The 19,723-nt window shown below is 52.5% G+C and overlaps 2 protein-coding genes across 5 annotated transcripts in view; one reads left to right on the top strand and one right to left on the bottom strand.

Moving 5' to 3' along the window:
- Lims2 (LIM zinc finger domain containing 2) overlaps nucleotides 1–8,222 on the top strand; it is a 44,591-nt gene extending 36,369 nt beyond the window's left edge. For all 3 annotated transcript variants that reach the window (XM_034518508.2, XM_034518510.2, XM_034518509.2), the window contains exons 5-10: nucleotides 3,978–4,127; nucleotides 4,716–4,866; nucleotides 5,841–5,933; nucleotides 6,537–6,585; nucleotides 6,826–6,901; nucleotides 7,462–8,222. In XM_034518508.2, the coding sequence (XP_034374399.1) occupies nucleotides 3,978–4,127; nucleotides 4,716–4,866; nucleotides 5,841–5,933; nucleotides 6,537–6,585; nucleotides 6,826–6,901; nucleotides 7,462–7,609 (667 nt within the window). In that variant the 3' untranslated portion in view covers nucleotides 7,610–8,222. The remainder of the gene's footprint in view (nucleotides 1–3,977; nucleotides 4,128–4,715; nucleotides 4,867–5,840; nucleotides 5,934–6,536; nucleotides 6,586–6,825; nucleotides 6,902–7,461) is intronic.
- A 676-nt stretch (nucleotides 8,223–8,898) lies between these two features.
- The window catches only part of Myo7b (myosin VIIB), a 77,054-nt gene continuing 66,229 nt past the window's right edge, over nucleotides 8,899–19,723 (bottom strand). For both annotated transcript variants that reach the window (XM_076912866.1, XM_034518506.2), the window contains 15 exons: nucleotides 18,276–18,439; nucleotides 16,787–16,968; nucleotides 16,031–16,161; nucleotides 15,721–15,878; nucleotides 15,108–15,261; nucleotides 14,478–14,633; nucleotides 13,346–13,451; nucleotides 12,307–12,420; nucleotides 11,934–12,021; nucleotides 11,463–11,569; nucleotides 10,837–11,022; nucleotides 10,507–10,623; nucleotides 9,699–9,782; nucleotides 9,457–9,576; nucleotides 8,899–9,135 (listed from right to left, as the gene is read on the bottom strand). In XM_076912866.1, coding sequence (XP_076768981.1) covers nucleotides 9,034–9,135; nucleotides 9,457–9,576; nucleotides 9,699–9,782; nucleotides 10,507–10,623; nucleotides 10,837–11,022; nucleotides 11,463–11,569; nucleotides 11,934–12,021; nucleotides 12,307–12,420; nucleotides 13,346–13,451; nucleotides 14,478–14,633; nucleotides 15,108–15,261; nucleotides 15,721–15,878; nucleotides 16,031–16,161; nucleotides 16,787–16,968; nucleotides 18,276–18,439 — 1,969 coding nt within the window. In that variant the 3' untranslated portion in view covers nucleotides 8,899–9,033. The remainder of the gene's footprint in view (nucleotides 9,136–9,456; nucleotides 9,577–9,698; nucleotides 9,783–10,506; nucleotides 10,624–10,836; nucleotides 11,023–11,462; nucleotides 11,570–11,933; nucleotides 12,022–12,306; nucleotides 12,421–13,345; nucleotides 13,452–14,477; nucleotides 14,634–15,107; nucleotides 15,262–15,720; nucleotides 15,879–16,030; nucleotides 16,162–16,786; nucleotides 16,969–18,275; nucleotides 18,440–19,723) is intronic.

Genomic DNA, 19,723 nt, shown 5'->3' with positions numbered 1-19,723 from the left:
CAACAGTCGAAGAAGCCAAAGCTCAGAGAAAGAAAGTCATCCCCCGAGGCAAACTCTAGCAAGTGGCAAGGCCTGGCTCTAAATCCCAGCATATGTCATCACAGACAATGGGCTATGTATATTTGTTCTGTTCTGTTTGCCTGCTGCACTTTGACAGGAGAATTCTTACACTCAACTTTACCTTTGTGTATGTGCATGTGTGCATGTGTGTGTGCGCGCATGTGTGTGTGCATGCATGTGTGTATAAGTGTGTGGGGTATACATGTGTACATAAAGCAGGACGCACAGATGGGTGTCTAGGTGGTGAAGGTATCTAAGGAGCTGGGGTGTGTTTGTGTCACCTGTGTGTAACTCAAGTGTTTTCCATGGATGCAAGAAGGCTGGCATTTGAATCCCCAAACTCATGTGAAAAAACTTGGTGTGGTAGCATCTGCCTATGCTCTCGGCATCGGGAGGTGGAGATGGGCAGGTCCTTGGGGCTCTCAGCCAGCTATCATAGCCAAATCAACAAGTTCTAGGCCCATGGGACATGCTGTTGATAAAAACAAGGGGTAAGGCTGGAGAGACTGCACATTAGTTAAGAGTTCTTGCTGCTCTTCCAGGGGACCTGGGTTTTTGTCCCAGCATCATGTTTGGGGTTTACAACTGTTTATAGTCAGGCTCCAAGGGCTCTGACACCTCTTCTGTCTTCCATGGGCATGCATACACATGACATCTTCTTCTGTCTTCCATGGGCATGCATGCACATGGCATTTTCTGTCTTCCATGGGCATGCATACACATGGCATTTTCTGTCTTCCATGGGCATGTATACACATGACATACACTCACAAACATACATGCGTAAAATTAAAAATAGTAAAAAATATATAGGCTGGGAAGATGTCTCAGTGGTTAAGAGCACTTGCTGCTCTTGCAGTGGACCAGGTGCTGGCTCATGAAAATGAGACATGACATGAGACTGACTGCCCTGACCAGAGCACTCTTGGGCTCACACACTTTTTTTTTTTTTTTCATTTTTCTGGTGCTTAGAACTGATTCGAGGGCCTTGTACACACTGGGCCTTGAGTTACATCGTCAGCTCACCATAGGCTTTCTGTTTCTGAGGTGGTTTCAAGGACACTGATAATTTTACAATTCTGCAGTGGAATTTTAGGGAGATGAGCTGTGTGTGTACTTCACATTGTGTGTGTGTGTGTGTGCGTGTGTGTTCATGTGTTTATGCAGTGTGTGTGGAGGCCAGAGGTCAGCCTCGGATGTTGTTTTTAAATACTGTCCACCACCCCTCTTTGGTTGATTTTTTTTTTTTGAGACAGGGTCTTTCACTGGCCTGGAGTGAATCCCAGGAATCCATCTGTCTCCATTCCCCAGCATCAAGGCTATAAACCTATATCACCTTGCCCAGCTTTTAAAAACAACTTACTATGATTATATACCCACTTATCTATGTGGGTATATGTGTGCCCTGGCATGTGGTTGAAATCAGAGGACAGCTTATAAGATCTGGTTTTCTCCTTTCACCATGTGGGTCCTAGGGATAGCATTCAGGGCATTAAACCCTGTGGCAAGCACCTTCACCTGCTAAGCCACCTGAATGACCCATGTCCAGTGTTTTTGAAGTTTGGATTCTGGGAATTGAACTCGGGACTTTATGTTTACAAATCCCAAGTCGTTTACTAACTGAACTATCTGTCTAGCCCCTGGATTTTGACACAGGATCTCACTGTTTAGATGAGGCTGGCTTTAACTCATGATCCTCCTGCCTTAGCCCCCTGAACTGTGGTGTGACAGCCACCATATCTTGTATGGCTTTGAAGCATAATTCTTTGGTATCGGTTGAATGCTGTATTCTAAGGAGGAACTGCAAACTTTAGAATGGAGTCATGGGAAATAAGGCTGTGACTATGACAGAGACACGGGTAGAGAGAGCAGGTGACTGGGCAAGACACCTGTGTCCTGGGATGCTCTGTACATGTCTCAGGTGAGGTCAGAGCACAGATGCCTGGGTGAAGATGACATCACAGAAATGAATGCTGTAGCCACAGGCCACATCTGCTGCCTGTTGTGGGGTAGGAGGACTTGGGCTCACACACGGGCCCCAGCGTCTGCTTGGCGCTGTTGTCACAAAGAGATTGTGTCTGCTGCCTCTCTCCTTCTTATTCATTCAATTCATTGACCCTGAGCTACTTCTCAATGACAGGTATCCATGGTCCAGTGGAGGTACAGACAGCAGGTTAGCAAAGAGCAACAGAAAGCTTGCTTGGGTCTCTAGCAATGGGCTAAGCTAGGAAGATAAGACCTGAGGCAGAAAGAGAGTCATGTTCTGCAGTGTAATCCCTGACAACACAGAGGGAGCAGGGGATCCACCTAGCTAGGGGGGTTTTGAGTGGCAGTCGGTCTCTGTGACAAGCCTGTGAAATGGGCTAATGGTGTGGGTTGGGGAGGATGGCTCAGTTACGCTCTGAAAGCACACAAGCTTGAGGTCGATCCCTCACACCCGTGTAAGGCCTAGCCTGGTGGCATGTGACTATAGCCTGAGTTCTGGGGAGATAGAGACAGGCAGATCCCCTAGAGCTCACTGGCTAATTTAGCCAAGATACTGAGTTCCATATTAAGTGAGAAACCCCGAGTCAAAAAAGTAAGATGGAGAACAACTGAAGTTTGACCCAAGAGTGACCTCTGGCCTTAACACACGTGCACACACCTGCACACACATCTGCATGCACAGGTGCACACATCCACACAAATGCGTATACACAACACACACATATGCACACACCAAAAGGGCCAGTGGTCAGTTGGCTGTGGAGGCTAGTGACAGGTGGAGAGAGTTGCCCCAGTGGAGTTTTGGAGCCTGGGAAGGAGGGTCAGGTCCCCACAGGATTACACTGTTGGAGTGACAAGTGGGCCATAGCGATCGAGGGGCATTGGATGGGTTTTTGTGCATCTTTGCCTGAGGAGCCTGAATCTAAACTCTTTGCACCCTCAATGACGAGGAAACAGAACCTGTGTTGATTTCCTTCTCTGTGAAGACCACAGCTGTTGCTCAGGGCAAGAAGCAGAATCAGAAATGACTGCAGTCTTCACAAAAAGGACTCTGTGGCGACAGTGGCTGGGTTCAGGAGCCTCCGTGCGACACAGCTTTACTTGTCTATGAGGACAGAAAGCGCTTGTGAGCATTAGGGCCCCTCTTCATCCGGCAGACTCCAGAAGGAGGGGTGAACGAGCCCTGCGTGGACTTGGCCACCCCGCCATGCATCGTGATCTTCTAAGGCTGACATTCACTGTGGTGTGCACTAAAAAACATGTGAAAAGTAAAACCAGTCTTTCAGCAAATGGCAACTAAATGTCCCTTCTGTATCACACAACGTCCTAGGCTCAGGAAGCCTTGGAAAAGACACATACTTCCCAAAGACAGCAGATGCAGGCACCGTAGTGTATGTGTACGCTCTCCAGCATATTGGTGTTAGGTTCAAACTCAGGTTATCAGAGTGCTGTTACCTGTTGAGCCATCTTACCTGGCCCACAGGCTTTTGCTGAGTGTGGGAGAGCATTCCTTTCAGAATCTTCCCCTGCCTTTCATTCCTTTTTTATTTTTATTTATTTATTTATTTATTTATTATTATTATTATTATTATTATTATTATTATTGGTTTTTTGAGACAGGGTTTCTCTGTATAGCCCAGGCTGTCCTGGAACTCACTCTGTAGACCAGGCTGGCCTCGAACTCAGAAATCCGCCTGCCTCTGCCTCCCAAGTGCTGGGATTAAAGGCGTGCGCCACCACCGCCCGGCCCTGCCTTCCATTCCTTATGAGTGGGAAACTTGCTTTTCTTAATCTTGGGCTTGTTTACTTTTTTTGCTGCCACTGAGGGCACAAGCAGGGTTCTAGTCTTGCTTTCCCAGGAGATGGCTGGGCTGTTCTGGGAAGAGGTAGAGGGAGGATTGTTCCCCTGACATTTCTCTTACCCGCTACAGGCACCTCTGCCGGCCTTGCCACAACCGTGAGAAGGCCAAGGGCCTGGGCAAATTCATCTGCCAGCGGTGCCACCTCACCATAGATGAACAGCCCCTTATGTTCAAGAATGATCCTTACCACCCGGACCACTTCAGCTGCTCCAACTGTGGGTAAGTGCCCTCCCTCTGTGTGGCAAAGGCAAGGCCGGCTGCCACAGAGCAGGGCCACTGGGATTCTCACCCAGGACAGAGGCCAACAAGGTAGGCATAGAGGGCGCTGTTCAAGGGTACTTGTGATTTGAGAAAAGCAGTATAAGGGGCAGCCTCTGGACTGCAGGACTCTGGCTGAGATGCAAAAGTGAGGAGAGAGTGGAGACTGTAGAGTTGGTGCTGGTTTTGGAGAGGGAAGAGAGAAGAAGAAAGACAAGAGAGAGGGGAGAGAGAAGCTGAGAATACCAGAGTCCCCTGGTATTCCTTCTATGCTTGCCCCAGACACACAGTCTGCTTTAGAGGGAGTGAGAAGAAGCAGACCTTTATCTAAGGAAGCTAGCTGGACAGAACACAGGCACTTTCTGCAGGCCTGGGCAGGGATTCTGTGCCCTGGGGCCTGTTGGGAGTGCACACAGAAAGTCTCCAGAGATCTGAGTGATCTGGTTGAGCCAGAGGAGGGGCCTCAGGCATAGTACCCTGGACCAAGGGTTATAGCGGCCCTACAGACAGGTGGGACTGTACCTAAGGGGGTTCTGTCCTGTCTTCTAGGAAAGAGCTGACCTCTGATGCCCGAGAGCTGAAGGCTGAGCTCTACTGCCTGCCTTGCCATGACAAGATGGGCATCCCCATCTGTGGGGCTTGCCGCCGGCCCATCGAGGGGCGCGTGGTCAATGCACTGGGCAAACAGTGGCATGTGGAGGTGAGCCTGGAGTGGACACAGATTCAAGCCTGCTTCACAGTCCCTCTGAACCCCACCCCGGGCTGTTCATTAGCTGGTTCCTACTGAAAACCTCTCCCTGGGGGTAACCTCTCCTTGTTTTAGCTAGGAACTCCATGGGATCCAGGAGCCCAGGGCCCACAGGCCATGCTCAGGTAGCCCACTCACCTTACCTCTTACTTCTATTTGCATTCTGGAAAATTCTAGAGTCAAGAGCAAACCTTAGACACCTAAAGACACCCGGTGGGGGTTGTGCACAACAGAGACTGTTAGGTGCACAACCCCACCATGACAGGGAGCTGGTGGGCTCCTGGGTCACCTCTTGCCCATGCCCCAAGCACTCACACAGTCTTATGGATACATTTGGAGAGAATGTTGCAGCCCCAGTGGCCTGGTCATCTCTGTGTCCATTAGCAATGCTTGGGTAGCTTATTAACAGAGGCTACCGGATGTGCTGCCTTGCCTCTTGGGTATTATGTGTCCACACATACTCCAAAGGACAGGATTTGGTTCTTATTCTATGTGGGCTTTGTGGAGACATGGGAACAGAAGGCACCCACTAATACCAGGGCAGGGCTTGCGATCTGTTTGCCAAGGAGGATCCCAGTGACAAAGGATATTATTGTGACATGCTCAAGGATGAGGAGGAGAGCTGGCAATGTGGCTCAGTTGGTAGAGCGCTTGCCTTATGTACACAAGGACCCGAGTTCTGTCCCCTGTACTGTAATCCTACCACTTGGGAGCATCAAAAGTTCACTATTTTGACTACACAGTGACTTTGAAAACATCCTGGATTACCTGAGACCCCATCTCTCAGGCCAGCATAGGGTTAGCTGGTTCTTACAGCATCTATCCGGGTGTCAGTTCTGCTCAGTGTGAGCCTCATCCCCTTTCTCTGTTTTCTGGGGTTCCTGGTGCAGCCCTAATATTGCATAGCCACACCCTCTTTCCTTCAGCACTTTGTCTGCGCCAAGTGTGAGAAGCCATTCCTGGGGCATCGGCACTATGAGAAGAAGGGCCTAGCATACTGTGAGACCCACTACAACCAGGTAAGCCTGGGACAGATCCTGCAAAGACACGGGGGTTCAGGACCTTGAGAGAGCAGGGTTAGGGCTTTGTCTAGACATCTCCATGTTCAGAAGTGGTGCTTAGGTGGCCTATTGGGGACGGTCCTGGGGACAGCTATGGGCTCTGCTGCCCTGTCTCTAGGGGACAGTCAGTCCCTACATTCTGAAAAGCACAGCAAGATGCTTCCTAGAGTCTCTGGGCTTATACAGTCTCCTCTCGTGCGAGTGGGAGCCTGTTGTGTGGAACACAGAAGCCAGGCCTGTGTCCTCAGGCCTTGTGTTCCAGCTTGGAGTCTTGAAGCCTTATGTAAGACATGTGAACAACGGTCCACACAGTGTCTTTATTTGCTAGATATGGCACTGCGGCCTCAGAGGCTGACTGGGGTGGGGAGGTCCCACCCTAATCCTCTCCCTTGTAGGACTTGGGTAGGATACATCAGTGGGAAGCAGTGGGAGCTTTGGGGGGCAGTGTCTTGACCTGTAGCACATCCTGGGGAGTGTTTCCAGTGGGCTGGGCATCTCAGAAAGGGCTCGGGAGGTCGTTATATCTGTGGGCAGCGCTGATGACTTGCTCTTTGTCCACAGCTCTTTGGGGATGTCTGCTACAACTGCAGTCATGTGATAGAGGGTGATGGTGAGGCCTCTGTCCCCAAGCCTCTTCCTCCCTTGCTTTCTCCCAACCAGTCTGTTCTCCTAGTGGTGGGAGGGACTGGCGGGATGGTAGGAGGTTACGGGTGTGTGGGGGAAGTGGGGGGATTGCAGTTGGTATGGAGGGGATTGTTCAACAGCTGCAGGTCCATCTGGCTCAGGCTTTGCCTAGCTGGGCCTGCAGCTGGCTTGGATGGGCCTGCTAATTCTGCATCTGGCCTTACAGTGGTGTCAGCCCTCAGCAAAGCCTGGTGTGTGAACTGCTTCTCCTGTTCCACCTGCAGCATGAAGCTCACTCTGAAGTGAGTAGTGGAGGGTTACTTCCCAGCCTTGACTTTGCAGCTCTCTTTCTCTGAAGCGCAACCCCAGGCAAGCCCTGGGCATGTGTGGAACAGAAGTGCACTAGGCAGATGAAGTAGCCCAGGGATTGCAGAGAATGGTGAAGGAAGCAGTTACACACTTAAAAGAACCCTGGGCTTTGGGGAAAAACAAAACAAAACAAAACAAAACAAAACAAAACAAAACAAAACAAAACAAAACAAAACATTGTGTCAGCGAACAGCATATGTGAAAGCCAGCTTTAGGTGGCCTAGGAGGGTATGGGGGTGTGGCTGGAATTGGGAGGCAAGGCAGAACTGGAGCTTTCAAGAGCAATAGAGGTTATGAAGAGAAGCTTCTGTGAGGGAAAGGAGAGCTGCAGCTCATCTCTTCTTCCCCAGCGCCCTCTGGCTCACATCCCTCCCTGGAATCTAGCCTGCTGGCCTTGACAGGGTTGGGAGGGCAGAGGGCTGGCAGCTGCTGTTTGGGCTACTGTCTGGAGTCAGAGTGGGTAGGGCACAGACTGCTGGGGTTCTGTCTGCAGGAACAAGTTTGTGGAGTTCGATATGAAGCCTGTGTGTAAGAGGTGCTACGAAAGGTTCCCTCTGGAGCTGAAGAAGAGGTTGAAGAAGCTGTCTGACCTGACCTCCCGCAAGGCCCAGCCCAAGTCTGTGGACATCAACTCAGTCTGAAGGTCCTCAGCCTCCTTGCCTGCCTGCAGAACCTTAGCCCTTACCCCCCCCCCAAGTCCTGCTAGCCAACTCCCAGTTCTGCTCCATCCAAGCCCCCTCCCCTGGTGTGCCATCCTTTCTGTTTCCAGCCCACCTTGGGCTCTTCTGTGCTGAGGCCTGGCCCACCTCACCGGCATTTCCTCCTGGACCACAACCTCCAGACACAGGAACAAACTGGGGCAGGATTATTTGCCACTTGCTTGGCCTGAAGATCCCAACCTGACACATCTCCTTGCCATTCTCCCTGGAGAGTTTCAGCCCCAGTGTGACTCTTGGGCTTGGCTGAGAAGCTGACCAGGGCCAAGCACCATGCAGATAGAGGCTTCAGGGACGTGTCCTTCAGTTGTTCAACCACAGTAGGTCCTTCTGCTCACACTGTGTCAGCAAACCCACCTCTGGGATGAACCAGCTAGACGGCTGAGATTCCCATAGTCTTCACTACTCAGGAGACCGCATAGAAAGCTTCTCAGCTGCTCACCAAACCCAGGGGTCCCACTTCCCAGGGGCACATTGCCCTGGCCATCTCAGACCCACAAATGGTCACACACTTGCACAATGAAGGCTGATTCACATATCCTCGGAGTGTCTGTGTGGTTTGTAGGAGGGATAGAGGAGTGTGGTGCTATAAAAGTATTATTCCTGCTGGGGATGATCAATACTCAGAGACACCCCAGATGGGCAGACGGGAGAGGTTCAGGTTCTCCAGGTTGGCTACCACCAGGACTTATAGACAAAAATCAGCCAGGACTGCTCAGGCCGGATTCCTCAGGCCTAGATGGAGGTGGCCATGTCAGCTACTTTGGTAAGTGGATGGAGGTGGTGGGTGTTTCTCAGGGCCTGCCAATTGGACAGGTCTCCAAAGCCGTTCAGTGCCACTGGCATCTACTTTCCATCCGGCCCTCCTGGGAGCACGGCAGGTGTCCCAGTGACCCACGTGGATGGGAGAAAAGCGTTTGGAGGGTCAGAGATGCTCTCTCTCCAGTCTGAGAATAGGAAAGAAGAGAGAGAGACAGAGAGAAAGAAGAGAGAGAGAGAGAGAGAGAGAGGAAGGAGACAGAGCAGACGGTGCCATTCCTGCTGAGTATGACTGGCATCTGGTTTAGGGAAAGTCACACTGCCATTTGCCTTTTCCAGATGAGACCCCTCTGGCGGGTAGAAAGTCTCTCAGACCAGATGCCCACTTGGCACCCACCCTTTCCCTCAGTGACACATATTCCCTCCTGCTAGGTGCATTTTAATTGCAGATTCAGGGGAGCTTCCCACCACCTGCCGGGAGGCATGAGACCTTAGTTGGCCTCTGCAGGAAACACCCAGGAGGGGTAATCAGGCGTGCTGAGAAGGGGGTAGAAGACCAGCACGGAAGGCTCCTGTGCAGATGGGACCTGTTAGGGGTTGGCCGGAGCAGGGGCCTTGAAGCCCCGGTGTTTGTTCGCTGTGCTCAGGAGCTGCTGGACATATGAGGTGAGCAGGTCGTCCATCTTGTAACCCTAAACAGGATGGGGTAGGGTCAGAGGCTGTGGGTGCAGGGAGAGTCCTGGGGCACATGGTTGAACAAACGAAAGGAGGAAAGCAGGCTCCCCACGCTGGGATTTGCTACTGCTTGCTCTAGTGGACCCGACTTCCACCCTCTCCTCAGAATGGGCTAGAATGGCCCAGAGTCAGGTTAGAGTCCTTGGGCATCCTGGCTCTCAGTTTTGGGGATGCATCTAACCTCCCTGCAGACCTTGGCTGGCTTGCCCTGGTCATGGGCAAACAATCTCTCATGGTGAGGGTGCTGGGTAGTGGTGGGAGACAGGGCCTGTGCTCACCAGAGAGGTCTCACACAGCAAACGGCTGCCCATGCCCAGGCTCCCCAGTGCCATATGGAAGTAGGTGCTGCCACTACTCCAGCTGGAGATCTTGGTGAAAGGGTAGGTGTTCAGCAGCTCCTGGGAACCGAGAGGCAGTTGACAGGCAGCTAGGCCGGAGAGGAGGGGCAGACAGGAAGGCAGACATCCCAACCCCGAATGGATGACCACTGTGCTGCCTGCACAACCCTGGCGCTCTCTACCTTGGTCTTGGGGTGGATAAGTAGTAGCCCATGTCGGTTGATGGCAATGAGGAGAATGTCTGGGTAGGAAGGCTCAGAGGTTTGCTGCAGAGAGAGAGGCACAGTTATTCACAGACAAGCATGGGGGTCAGGTGACCACTTCCTAGCTCTATGTGTGCCCAGGTGAATATAGGGAAATGTGTGTGATGTGGGCACTCACCTATGGAGGTCAGAGGTCAAACTTAGATGACATTCTTCAGGTGCCAACCACATTTGTTTTCTTAAGCATGTATTTATCTGTGTGTGTGCGTGTGCGTGTGCGTGTGCGTGTGCGTGTGCGTGTGTGTGTGTGTGTCAGTGGACAATTGCAGGAGTCAATTCCCTCTTTCCACCACGTGGGTCCTAGGGATTGATCTCAGGTCATCAGGCTTGGGTGGCAAGCGCCTCAACCCACAGAGCCATGTCACTGGCCATGTGTACGTGTATATGTGAGTATTTTTGACACAATGTCTTACACTGGCCTGGAGCTCACCAAATAGACCAGCAAGTCCTAGGGATGCCTTTCCCCGTCTCCCCAGTTCTAGTGTTCTAGCAGATGGCGTTAGGTCCAGCTTTTTGTTATTCCGTGTTTCAGCATGAGTTCTGAGGATTAAACTCAGATCCTCAAGTGCTTTGCCAACTGAGACATCTCCTCGGCCCCCAGGTGGCCACTTTTTAGGTGCTCAACAGGATTACAATTAGAACACACACTCCTCTCTATTGATAGGCTTTGAACACTCACTTAAACAGGGCCTGCGTTGGGCAGAGGCTGGCATGGATTAAAACCTACCTTCACCTCAAAGAAGGCAGATCCAAAGGTAGGCCATCGGTAGATGCGCTTCAGGAATTCCACCTTGGCCTCTGCTGCTGTCTTGTGCTTGTGTTTGTCACATTCCAGAAGGAGGTTCTGATAGAAGAGAGGGACACTGAGGACCTGGTCCTCAGTACAGGACATGGACACCCAGGGACTCTGAGCCTCGGGCCAGAGCAATACCCACCTATCTGGAAGTCTGAGGCCAGGCCTCAGAGCTAGTAAGGACAGGGCAGGGAAAGGCCAGGTGCAGGCAGCCCACATCCCAAGCCAACCAGCCTGCCCACCTACTCAGACCCTGTTAAGGACCTTTTTCCATTCCTCTGAGGACATCAGGCGTGTGAGGTTCTGAGGTACCAGCTCCTTCAGGATCTTTGAGACACTAGCCAGTTGAGAGCTGTCACTGCCAAACTGGACTTTACAGATGAGGCCTCCCAGTTGAATGGCATCTTCCCGGGAGCACTTGTGAAACCCGCGCAGGTACTTGGGTAGCTCCTGAGTGGCAGACATGCTGGGTCTCAGGTGACAGGAGCCTGGAGTGTGGGGACGTTATCTTCCCCATTCACTAACTGAGCCACTAACTGAGCAGGCCAAAGGCTGAGGCCCTCAGCGGAGAGACCTAAGTGAGGACTTGCTAGTTCTATGCTGTGGTGGACAAGGGTTCTGGCCACATGGTGATGTCTTTGCAAGTTGCAAGCTATGTTCAGTCTTCTGCGTGCTCTTCTTCCCCAGCCTTACACCGTAGACTGTGTCCCCAGAGCTGTTATCTCTGGAACCCTCAGGGGTTTGGCCGCTCACCTCATTCTACCCTGTTGCAAGAACCTGGGGCAAGGCAGTCCCTCCCTGCCCCCTTTCTCTTCCTGTCTCAGGACAGGTTTGGGCTAGGATGCTAATGGCTCTTGTGTCTGTCTTCAAGAGGGCCGCTTGATGGGTACCTGGTGGTAATGAAGTATGGTGTCTGCATTCACATCCTTCCCAGGGGTCACGTTGAGCCACAGTTTCCGCATGAAGAACACCTGGTAGGGAAGTATCACGGAGGCCCCTAGAAGAGCAGTGGCAATGGGTATCAAGCCTATCCCAGCAGGCTCCAAAGGCTCACTCCTGAAGAAAACACTCCTGGCCCTCACGTGACTCCCACAGATTTCTGGCCTAGAAAGTCCCTGTCTTTCCTTCTCCTGGGCCCCTCAACTCATCTTCATCAAGCAGTGTAGGAACTGTCTGCAGAAATGCCCCTATACCCATCTCCCAGTTCTGAGGGGTACCCTGGGCTACGCCTCTCACCCTGTAGGAAGTTAGTCATTTGCATGTCTAGCGGAACATGGGAATGAGCAAGAATGGATGGGGGGTCTGAAACCGTTCCAGTGATGCAGCAGGCAGCCACCCTTTCCACAGAGATGTCCCCTCACCTTCTTTCTGGGGCCTGTTCTTCTTCACCCAGTCAGATACCTGCCTCAGGCTGTCAAAAAAGAAGTCTCCTTCCTTCAGGCTGATGACCTTAGGGAAAAGGGAAAAGGCAGGTGTGGCAGCTTCCAGGTCGTATCCTCCAAGGAGCCCAGCGGAGCTATGTGTTTGGACCAGGTGGGCTGGACACTCATTGAGATTGACAAGCAGAGTGTGGGACCCCAAGACTCCACCCACTTCATGCCAATAGCCCCTGCTGTTCACTGAGGGCCTGGCTAGCACAGCCTTCGGGGCAGGCTGAGGTCTGCTGGTCATGGGAGGCCTCCTCAGCCAAGAGGCTCTTGCTCAGTTCACTCCGTGGCCTACCAAGTAGCTCACCTTGTCTGTGATCTTGATGAAGAGGCTGCAGCCATCCCAGGAGGCCAGCTGGAGCCTAGTGGCGATGCCCTCACACAGGTCTCTCACCCTGCTACTGCTGCTCACTTCCATGGTCTGTACAGAGAGGTAGCCCATGAGGCCCAGGACCCGGCTTGTGTAAGAGGACTTCCCAAGCCACTATTCTAAGGTATATTTACCTTGTACTTTGTGTGTGTGCATACTATATCCATGTTCATGTGAATTTTTGCACATGTGGGTGCATGTGTATTTGTGTACACATGTATATAAAGGCCAGGGGTGAACCCAAGTGTCTGTCTGTCTGTTTTTCTTTGTCTTTTTATCCTTCTTCCTTCCTTCCCCCTTCCTTCCTTCCTCTCTCTCTCTCTCTCTCTCTCTCTCTCTCTCTCTCTCTCTCTCTCTCTCTCTCTCTTTCTTTCTTTCTTTGAGTTAGAATTACTCTGTATAGCCCTGGCTATCCTAGAACTCACTCTGTAGCCTGGGCTAGCCTAGAACTCAGATTCACCTGCCTCTGCCTCCCAAGTGCTGAGATTAAAGGCACTCAAGTGTCTTTCTTAATTGCTCTCGACATTTTTTTTTGTTTGTTTGTTTGTTTTGTTTTTCAAGACAGGGTTTCTCTGTGTAGTCCTGGCTGTCCTGGAACTCACTCTGTAGACCAGGCTGGCCTATGAACTCAGAAATCCACCTGCCTCTGCCTCCCAAGTGCTGGGATTAAAGGCATGCACCACCACTGCCCGGCACTTGGCCTGGAATCTTAACTCATGCCTTTGAAATAGTTCCCACTTCTAATCTCACTGGTGGGCTCCCTGGGGCCCCTTAACTCAGTGCAGTGCTTCCTGACGTTGTCTTAAAGTATGGGGGCAAATATGCCATGGCACAGATGTGGACACTAGGACAAGCAAATGGGGGTCCATTTGGAACCTAGACTGTGGATTTAATGAACTGAGCGAAGAGCATGCTGGGATGGTAAGAAGGTGCCCTGCAGCCTCCTGAGGCCTGAGACTCACTGAGGAGCACTCACCTTACTGGTGTCGTTGGGGAGGTAGACCTCGTGGTGTAGTTTGGAGACATTCTGCTCAGCAGCCTTTACCTCTACATGGTGTGGGGGCTGCTTCCGAGGTCCCACCCTGAGGAGGACAAAGTGGATTACAGTACCGCTCCTGCATCCACCCCAACCTTAATGGGAGATTCAGCCTGGTGCTGGACACAGAGCCTTCAATGACTGGTATAGGGGAACAGGTAGGTTCCTGCTCTTCACCCTTCCTAGGCTTCTCTCTGCCTGGTGGGCTCTGCATGTGACCCTGGCATAAAGATGAGCCCAGTCCCACCTACCTGCAAGAAGGCTGTGAGGCGGCGGGGGCCGGGGGGGGTGTGTGTGTGGGAACAAGAACTCCCTAGCAGTACCAGGGACTGCTGGCTCTGGCACTACAGACAGGATTGTTCTTGTAGTCACAGGCCAGGGGATTGGGCAAGGGGCAGGAACTTCAGCATGGCTGTTCAAAGGATGCTACTTTCTCCATGGCCATGTACACTCAGTCAGCCTACGTTCATCATGGTTAAGGCCAAGATAAAGAAGGCAGGGGACCGCTAGGGACAAGGGGGGATGTGGACACTAGGATTCATCGTTTGCAATGAAGCAGGGTCTGAGGAAGGTTGAGTCTGTCCCTAAGATATATCCAAGGTGAGAAGAAACGACCAACCTTAACCAAGCACCTACTAAGTGCCTGCATAAATATCTCAATTTCACTGTCCCTTTAGGGTTAATAGGTATTGACTTAGCTCCACGGGAAGACCCTCTTGATGATAATAGGGGGGACAAAGATGTCACAAGGGTTAAGAGGGACAGGCCTCTGACTTCAGCTACCCTGAGTTGAACTAGAAGGTGCCTCGGTCATGCTGGGGCACCTGAAGACTCTTCTATGTTCTGAGTCGGCAGAAGTGGGGATGGAGCCACAGGTAAGGTGGCTATTGGTTCTGATTAGAGCATCTCTGAGCACCCAGGCTGCCTGGGACCCTGCTGGGTCTCTGGCCCTGTCCTCCACCTGGTCCTACCTTCCTGGAAAGGGACATGAGGTCACACAGGGCCATGTCCCCCATACCTGCTCCGAGCTGGGACAGGGATGCTACTCTAGGGTGTAAGGCAGCAGGCTTACCTTAGAACCCTGTGGAGCCTGCGGCTACAGTCAAGGGCCAGTGGTTTCTTCTTCCGGGAGTCTAGGAACTTCTGAGCGTGAGGCAGCAGCATTTTGCCAGGCGGGAAGAGGCCTGTGCAGAGCCATAGTAGCTGCCAGGCTCGCTCTTCACTGAACCTGTGGGGTAGTACCGACCAGTGGTAAGGGCTGTGCTGTGCCCAGGCCAAACAAACACTTCAGAGGCAGAAATGGGATGCTTGGGCCTTTGAATTTGGGAGCTTGGATGGGAAGGGGGGTGTGCAGTACACACCAAGGCCACATTATGCCAGCTTGCAATCCAGTTGCCCAGGGCAACAGGGCACATTCATGCCCTGATGACAAGATGGGTGGCCCTGCCTGGCTTATGGAAAGGGCTTCAGACCAGCCACAGTCTGCCCAGGCTGCATAGAAGAATGGCAGTGGGCAAGGTACAAGGCTGGGCTGTCCCTCCTTTGTCACCCACCCTCAGATGGATACTAGCTTAGCACACAGGGCCCTGGACTTCTCCTGGCTGCTTTGGCTGCTGGATATGGATCCAGACCTATATGTAGCTGTTTCCCCCAGCAGAGGACTAGTCCACGGCCCAGGCCAGGAGGCTACACTTTGGCAGACCTGATGGAGTTGTGCGTCAGCTGCTTCAGGATCTGGCAGTAGAGCTCATCCTGCAGCGCTGGGTTCTGCAGGGCTAGCGAGAACATCTGGTCCGTGAGCTCCAGGCTGTGCCAGGACTGCCGGGAAGGGTAGTCGCCTGTGTACTTGAGAATGGGTGTGACTGTGAAGGAGAACAGGACCCAGGGAGCCACAGGCTGAACCTACACCAGAACCTTAACCCTGACCCAATGCTGCCCCGGAGTCCAGGCTAAACCCTGAATCGACTTACTCACTGCCCCCGCCCCCAAACCATGATCCCTGAACCAAGACCCCAATTGACCTCTGGACCAGTGCACTCTAAACCCTGATTCAGGTTCACAATGTCCCCTGAATCAAGCTCCCCACTGACCTTTGACCCAGGCTCATACTGACCCCTAAGCGGGGGCTTCACCACATACGGACATTTCCAGGCCCTCAGCCTCAAGCATCCTTGCTAGGAGCTGGGAATTAGCCCTGCATCGGTGCTTTCTCACGTGGGGCATGACCTCACGGGTGGCTGTGGGGCCTGCAGGGGACCCAGGTGGGTATGCCCGCAGGCTTGCCTGCAGCTAGAGAGGGCTGGTGGGAAGGATATCGAGGAAGATCTGGCAGGCTGCATCCCGAAGTTTGGCATTGTCGTGGACAGATTTGAGCAGTGGCTGGCGCAGCGGCTCTGGGGAATAGGCCCACAGATGGCCCCGGCTTCGGGCCATGGGCATCGCAGCCCTACTGATGGTCTCTTTCTCCGGAGCCCTGCCAGAGAAGGCTGGCGTGAGGGTCTGTGCTGGGGCTTTCTCTGACCTTGTTTGGCCTCGCAGGGTGGCTGCTGCCTTCCACTCCTTGTATCCTTGGGTGTGCACCCGGCCAGCCCAGCCTTCTGGCAGCCCTCAGGGTGGGGACTGCACCTGAAGCACTGGTAGGAGAACTCCTCCAGGGTGTATGGCGACTCTGTGAGCTGCTCCTCCAGCGGTGGCTCCGAAGCCAGCACCTCCTGGGCTGCCACCTTCCGTTTCTCTGGTGACATGGCCAGCAAGTTCTGCAGGGGGCAGACCCACGGTTACCCAGGAGTCATTGCCCACAAGGCTCTTCCTTAGGCTTCTCCTGATTTAGCTGGCTCAGTGAGTCAGAACACCTACTGTGTAACCAGTTGAGACCTTCCTCGGCTTTAGCCAGATTAGTACTAATAAGTCTGTCTCACCCTGTTCTCAGCATGTGGCCGCCCCAGCTCTCCCTAAGACATCTCTGCTCAGGCATTTAGGAGCTGCTGTTAATGGCAACTTTGAGTTGCAGGCTTAGGACACATAGGAGGTACACACACATATGTGTGCACGTTAGAGGGCCTGCCTGTCTCCAGCTTCCCAAAGAGCAGCTCTTGAGGCAGGGGAAGATGTCACGACACCCTGGGCTGAGGAAGGGTGTTTGTCCCCAGGACATTTCCACAGTGAGAGGAAGAGAGCAACCTTTTCTGAGGACCTACTAAGTGCTTCTGTATAAAAATGCCAACCTCACTGTCACTCTAGGGTTAACAGGGATTGGTACAGTTGCCCTAATGCCCATGTGGTCCTTCTGGATCTCTACAAGGAAGATGGTGAGACCCAGCCTAAGTATCCCAAGACCCTGCTCATGGTGCCCAGCTGATCAGAGATGTGCAGGAGACATACCAGCAGCTGGGCTGAGGGCTTGGTGACTGTGGGAATGGTGTAGAGGCAGACCGTGGGCACCAGCCCCGTCTTCCCGGTTCTGTCGTTCTGGCCCAGGACCCAGTTCTCTGAGGCCAACAGCTCCTGTTTCTTGGTTAGGATCAGTAAGTCGCCTTTCTTGAAGGGCAGAAGGGTGACATCGTCTGCAGGTAAAATTGCCACATTTGCCAAGGGCTCTCCAGAGTCCCCAGACTACACTAACATTTCTTTGCATATGAAGAAACGGAGGCACAGAACCATGGGCCTGAGGCAACTCTGAGATGACAGTGCAGATTACTGTCAGTTGCTGTAGCCCCAGCCTATTAGACTTCTGAGACCTAGCCAGAAGTTGGGTAGAAGCCAGGCAGGAGGCAGAGTAGAGTACATAGCTGGCGGCTTACATGTCTGGCCAGAGCACTCTGTGGCCTGACCTCTGAGCCCATGTGCAAACCGTAAGCCTCTGATGGCATTTCCTAAATGACCATGAGTGAGGACTGACAGGCAAAGGGTCAGCACTCTCTGATGTTCCTCATGGAGTTTAAGAGTTTCTACAGACTGTGGCTCTGGAGGAGATAGGAACGCCACAAAAAGACCAACAGCGTCAACTAACCTAAACCCCTGGGTTTCTCAGAGACTGAACCACTGACAAAAGAACATTGACAAGCTGAACCTAGGCTTTCCCACACATATGTAGCAGGTGTGCAGCTTGGTCTTCATGTGGGTCCAGAACAACTGGAGTGGGGGCTATCCCAAAAGCTGTTGCCTGTATGTGGGATGTGTTCTTCTAGCTGGGCTGTCTTGTCTGGCCTCAGTGGGAGAGGATGTGCCTCACAGAGACTTGACGTGCCAGGGTAGGAGGATACCTAGGGAGCCCCCACCCACTCAGAGGATAAGGGGAGGGAGATGGGGGAAGGATTGTGGGAGCTGGTGACTGGGAGGGGGCAGTGAGTGTGTGGTAAAGTGAATAAGTAAGTAAGTAAGTAAGTAAATAAATAAACAAATAAAGAGTTTCCACAGAGCCCTTTTGTCTGAATCGCAGCCAGTTTGTCTGCAATGCCGGTAATCAGTCTTGATGGTTGCGGTCTGGATGGTTGATGGCCTATAGGCTCCAACCCAGCTCTTGTTGGAGTGAGGACTTTCAGGGAAGCCTGTGTGGTGCTGGGTGAACTATTCCCCTCTCTGAGCCTCTGGTCTGGTGTCTGTGACATGGGATAACGGGGTGGTTGTGGGAATGGTGTGACCATCCCCGCAGGTGTGCGTTAACCTTGCTGGCGAGTGTGAAAGCACAGGTGGTGTTGGTGGAGTGTATGTGTAACACGCCTCCTTTAGTCCTTCCGGATGAGGGCATTGCTGAAGCTGATCCCATAACGTGGATGCTTGTGTCTCTAAGCCTCACTTTGAGTCTTGTGGATATGAGAAAGCCACCCTTCTCCACAAGTCCCATGAGCCCCTTCCGTCTCTCAGTGGGCACCTGTGGCCTTCCTGTCCTGCAGGGCCATGGCGAACACAGATCTCTCCTTCAAGCCTGCCAGGAACAAGGCCACCATCTCTGCAATAGCCACGCTGCTGGGGGAGACGAACTCGTACTCTTCATGGAGTGTGGACAGAAGCAGTCTTTTCCCTCCTGGGGCGTCCCTGAGGGCACAAAGGGTACAGTGGGACCAGGAGCCTTCCCGACTCTCTCATTTCAGATCCCAAACAGCCTTTGAGAAGTGATAGTTCCAATGCCATGAGTGAGGAAACAAGGGACTCCTCCAGGATCTGAGTGCAGGTTGGCCCAAGTCCTAGGCAACACCTTAGGTGCTGGGCAAGTGGCCAGAAAATCTCTGGGCCCCAGAGGCAGTGGGGTACACCATTCCCCAGCATCTTAGGCTGCTCTGAGCAGATAACAGAGAGCATCACACAGACTGCTCTAGGCTTACTCTGGAACCTAAGACTGTTACTTAGCTAATGTGCCTCAGTTTACTTCTCTTCAGAATGGCTGAAATAGTTAAAACTGACTGTCACCTTGTTAGTCTCTAGACCACCTATGTGACAAACCTATGTGTATACCTGATAGAGTTTCTAGACTGGGTGACTGATGTGGGCAGACCCGGACTAAACGTGTGTGCAGTGCTCCATAGGTGCAGCTTCCTGGCTGAATGAAAGGGAGAAAGTGAGCTAAGCAGCGGCACTCATCTCTCTGCCTCTGGCTGTGGACATGATGGGGCAGCTGCCTCCCACTCCCGCTGTCTGTCTTTCCTGCCATGATGGACTGTACCCTCAACCTGTGAGTCATACTGAACCCTTCTTCCCTTAAGTTGACACCAGGTAGCTTTGTGTAGCAGCAAGACAATTCACTAATACAGCAGGTGATGCTATGAGGATTCCGAGTTGTCCAGGAGAGTGGAGAGTTGACCCCAGGGAGCCCTGGGACTGTGAACCTGTCAGACACCTGGCAAGACTAAGGAACTCTAGTGGAGCATAGGCAGGAGTTCCCAGACATCTTGGAAGAATTCCTAGCAAGCACAGTGTGGGGGGGTGGGGTCTCCCTAAGTCCCGTGTGTAGCCAGCATTTGTTACTTTATGAATTCAGGGGTATACAGAAGGGAAGTACATCCCTTCCAGTTAATGGCTAAAATCAGCCGGGAAGGCTGGGAAGGCGGGGGCCTGGCCAGATGGCCAGCCCATGTTGGCCATCGGGAGCAGCTCCCTGTCCTCCCCAACCACACAGTACCAGATGCTCTTACCAGAGAGCGTGATACCCTTTCTTCACCCTTACAATGCCCTACTGCTAGATAGGAAAGAAAAAAAAGATCGAGGGGAAAGTGGGCGACATTATCATTAGACTACTTCCTGTTGGCGGTTTGAGTTCCTTGGCGAAAGTTTTGTCTTCTCTGTCAGGATATCTAATTTCTTCCTCTTGTTGTTTCTTCTTTG

This window comes from Arvicanthis niloticus, chromosome 14, assembly GCF_011762505.2.
Source record: "Arvicanthis niloticus isolate mArvNil1 chromosome 14, mArvNil1.pat.X, whole genome shotgun sequence".
Classification (NCBI taxonomy): domain Eukaryota; kingdom Metazoa; phylum Chordata; class Mammalia; order Rodentia; family Muridae; genus Arvicanthis; species Arvicanthis niloticus.
The sequence above is the reverse complement of the archived record's forward strand: the minus strand, read 5'-3'. Positions and strand labels throughout refer to the sequence as shown.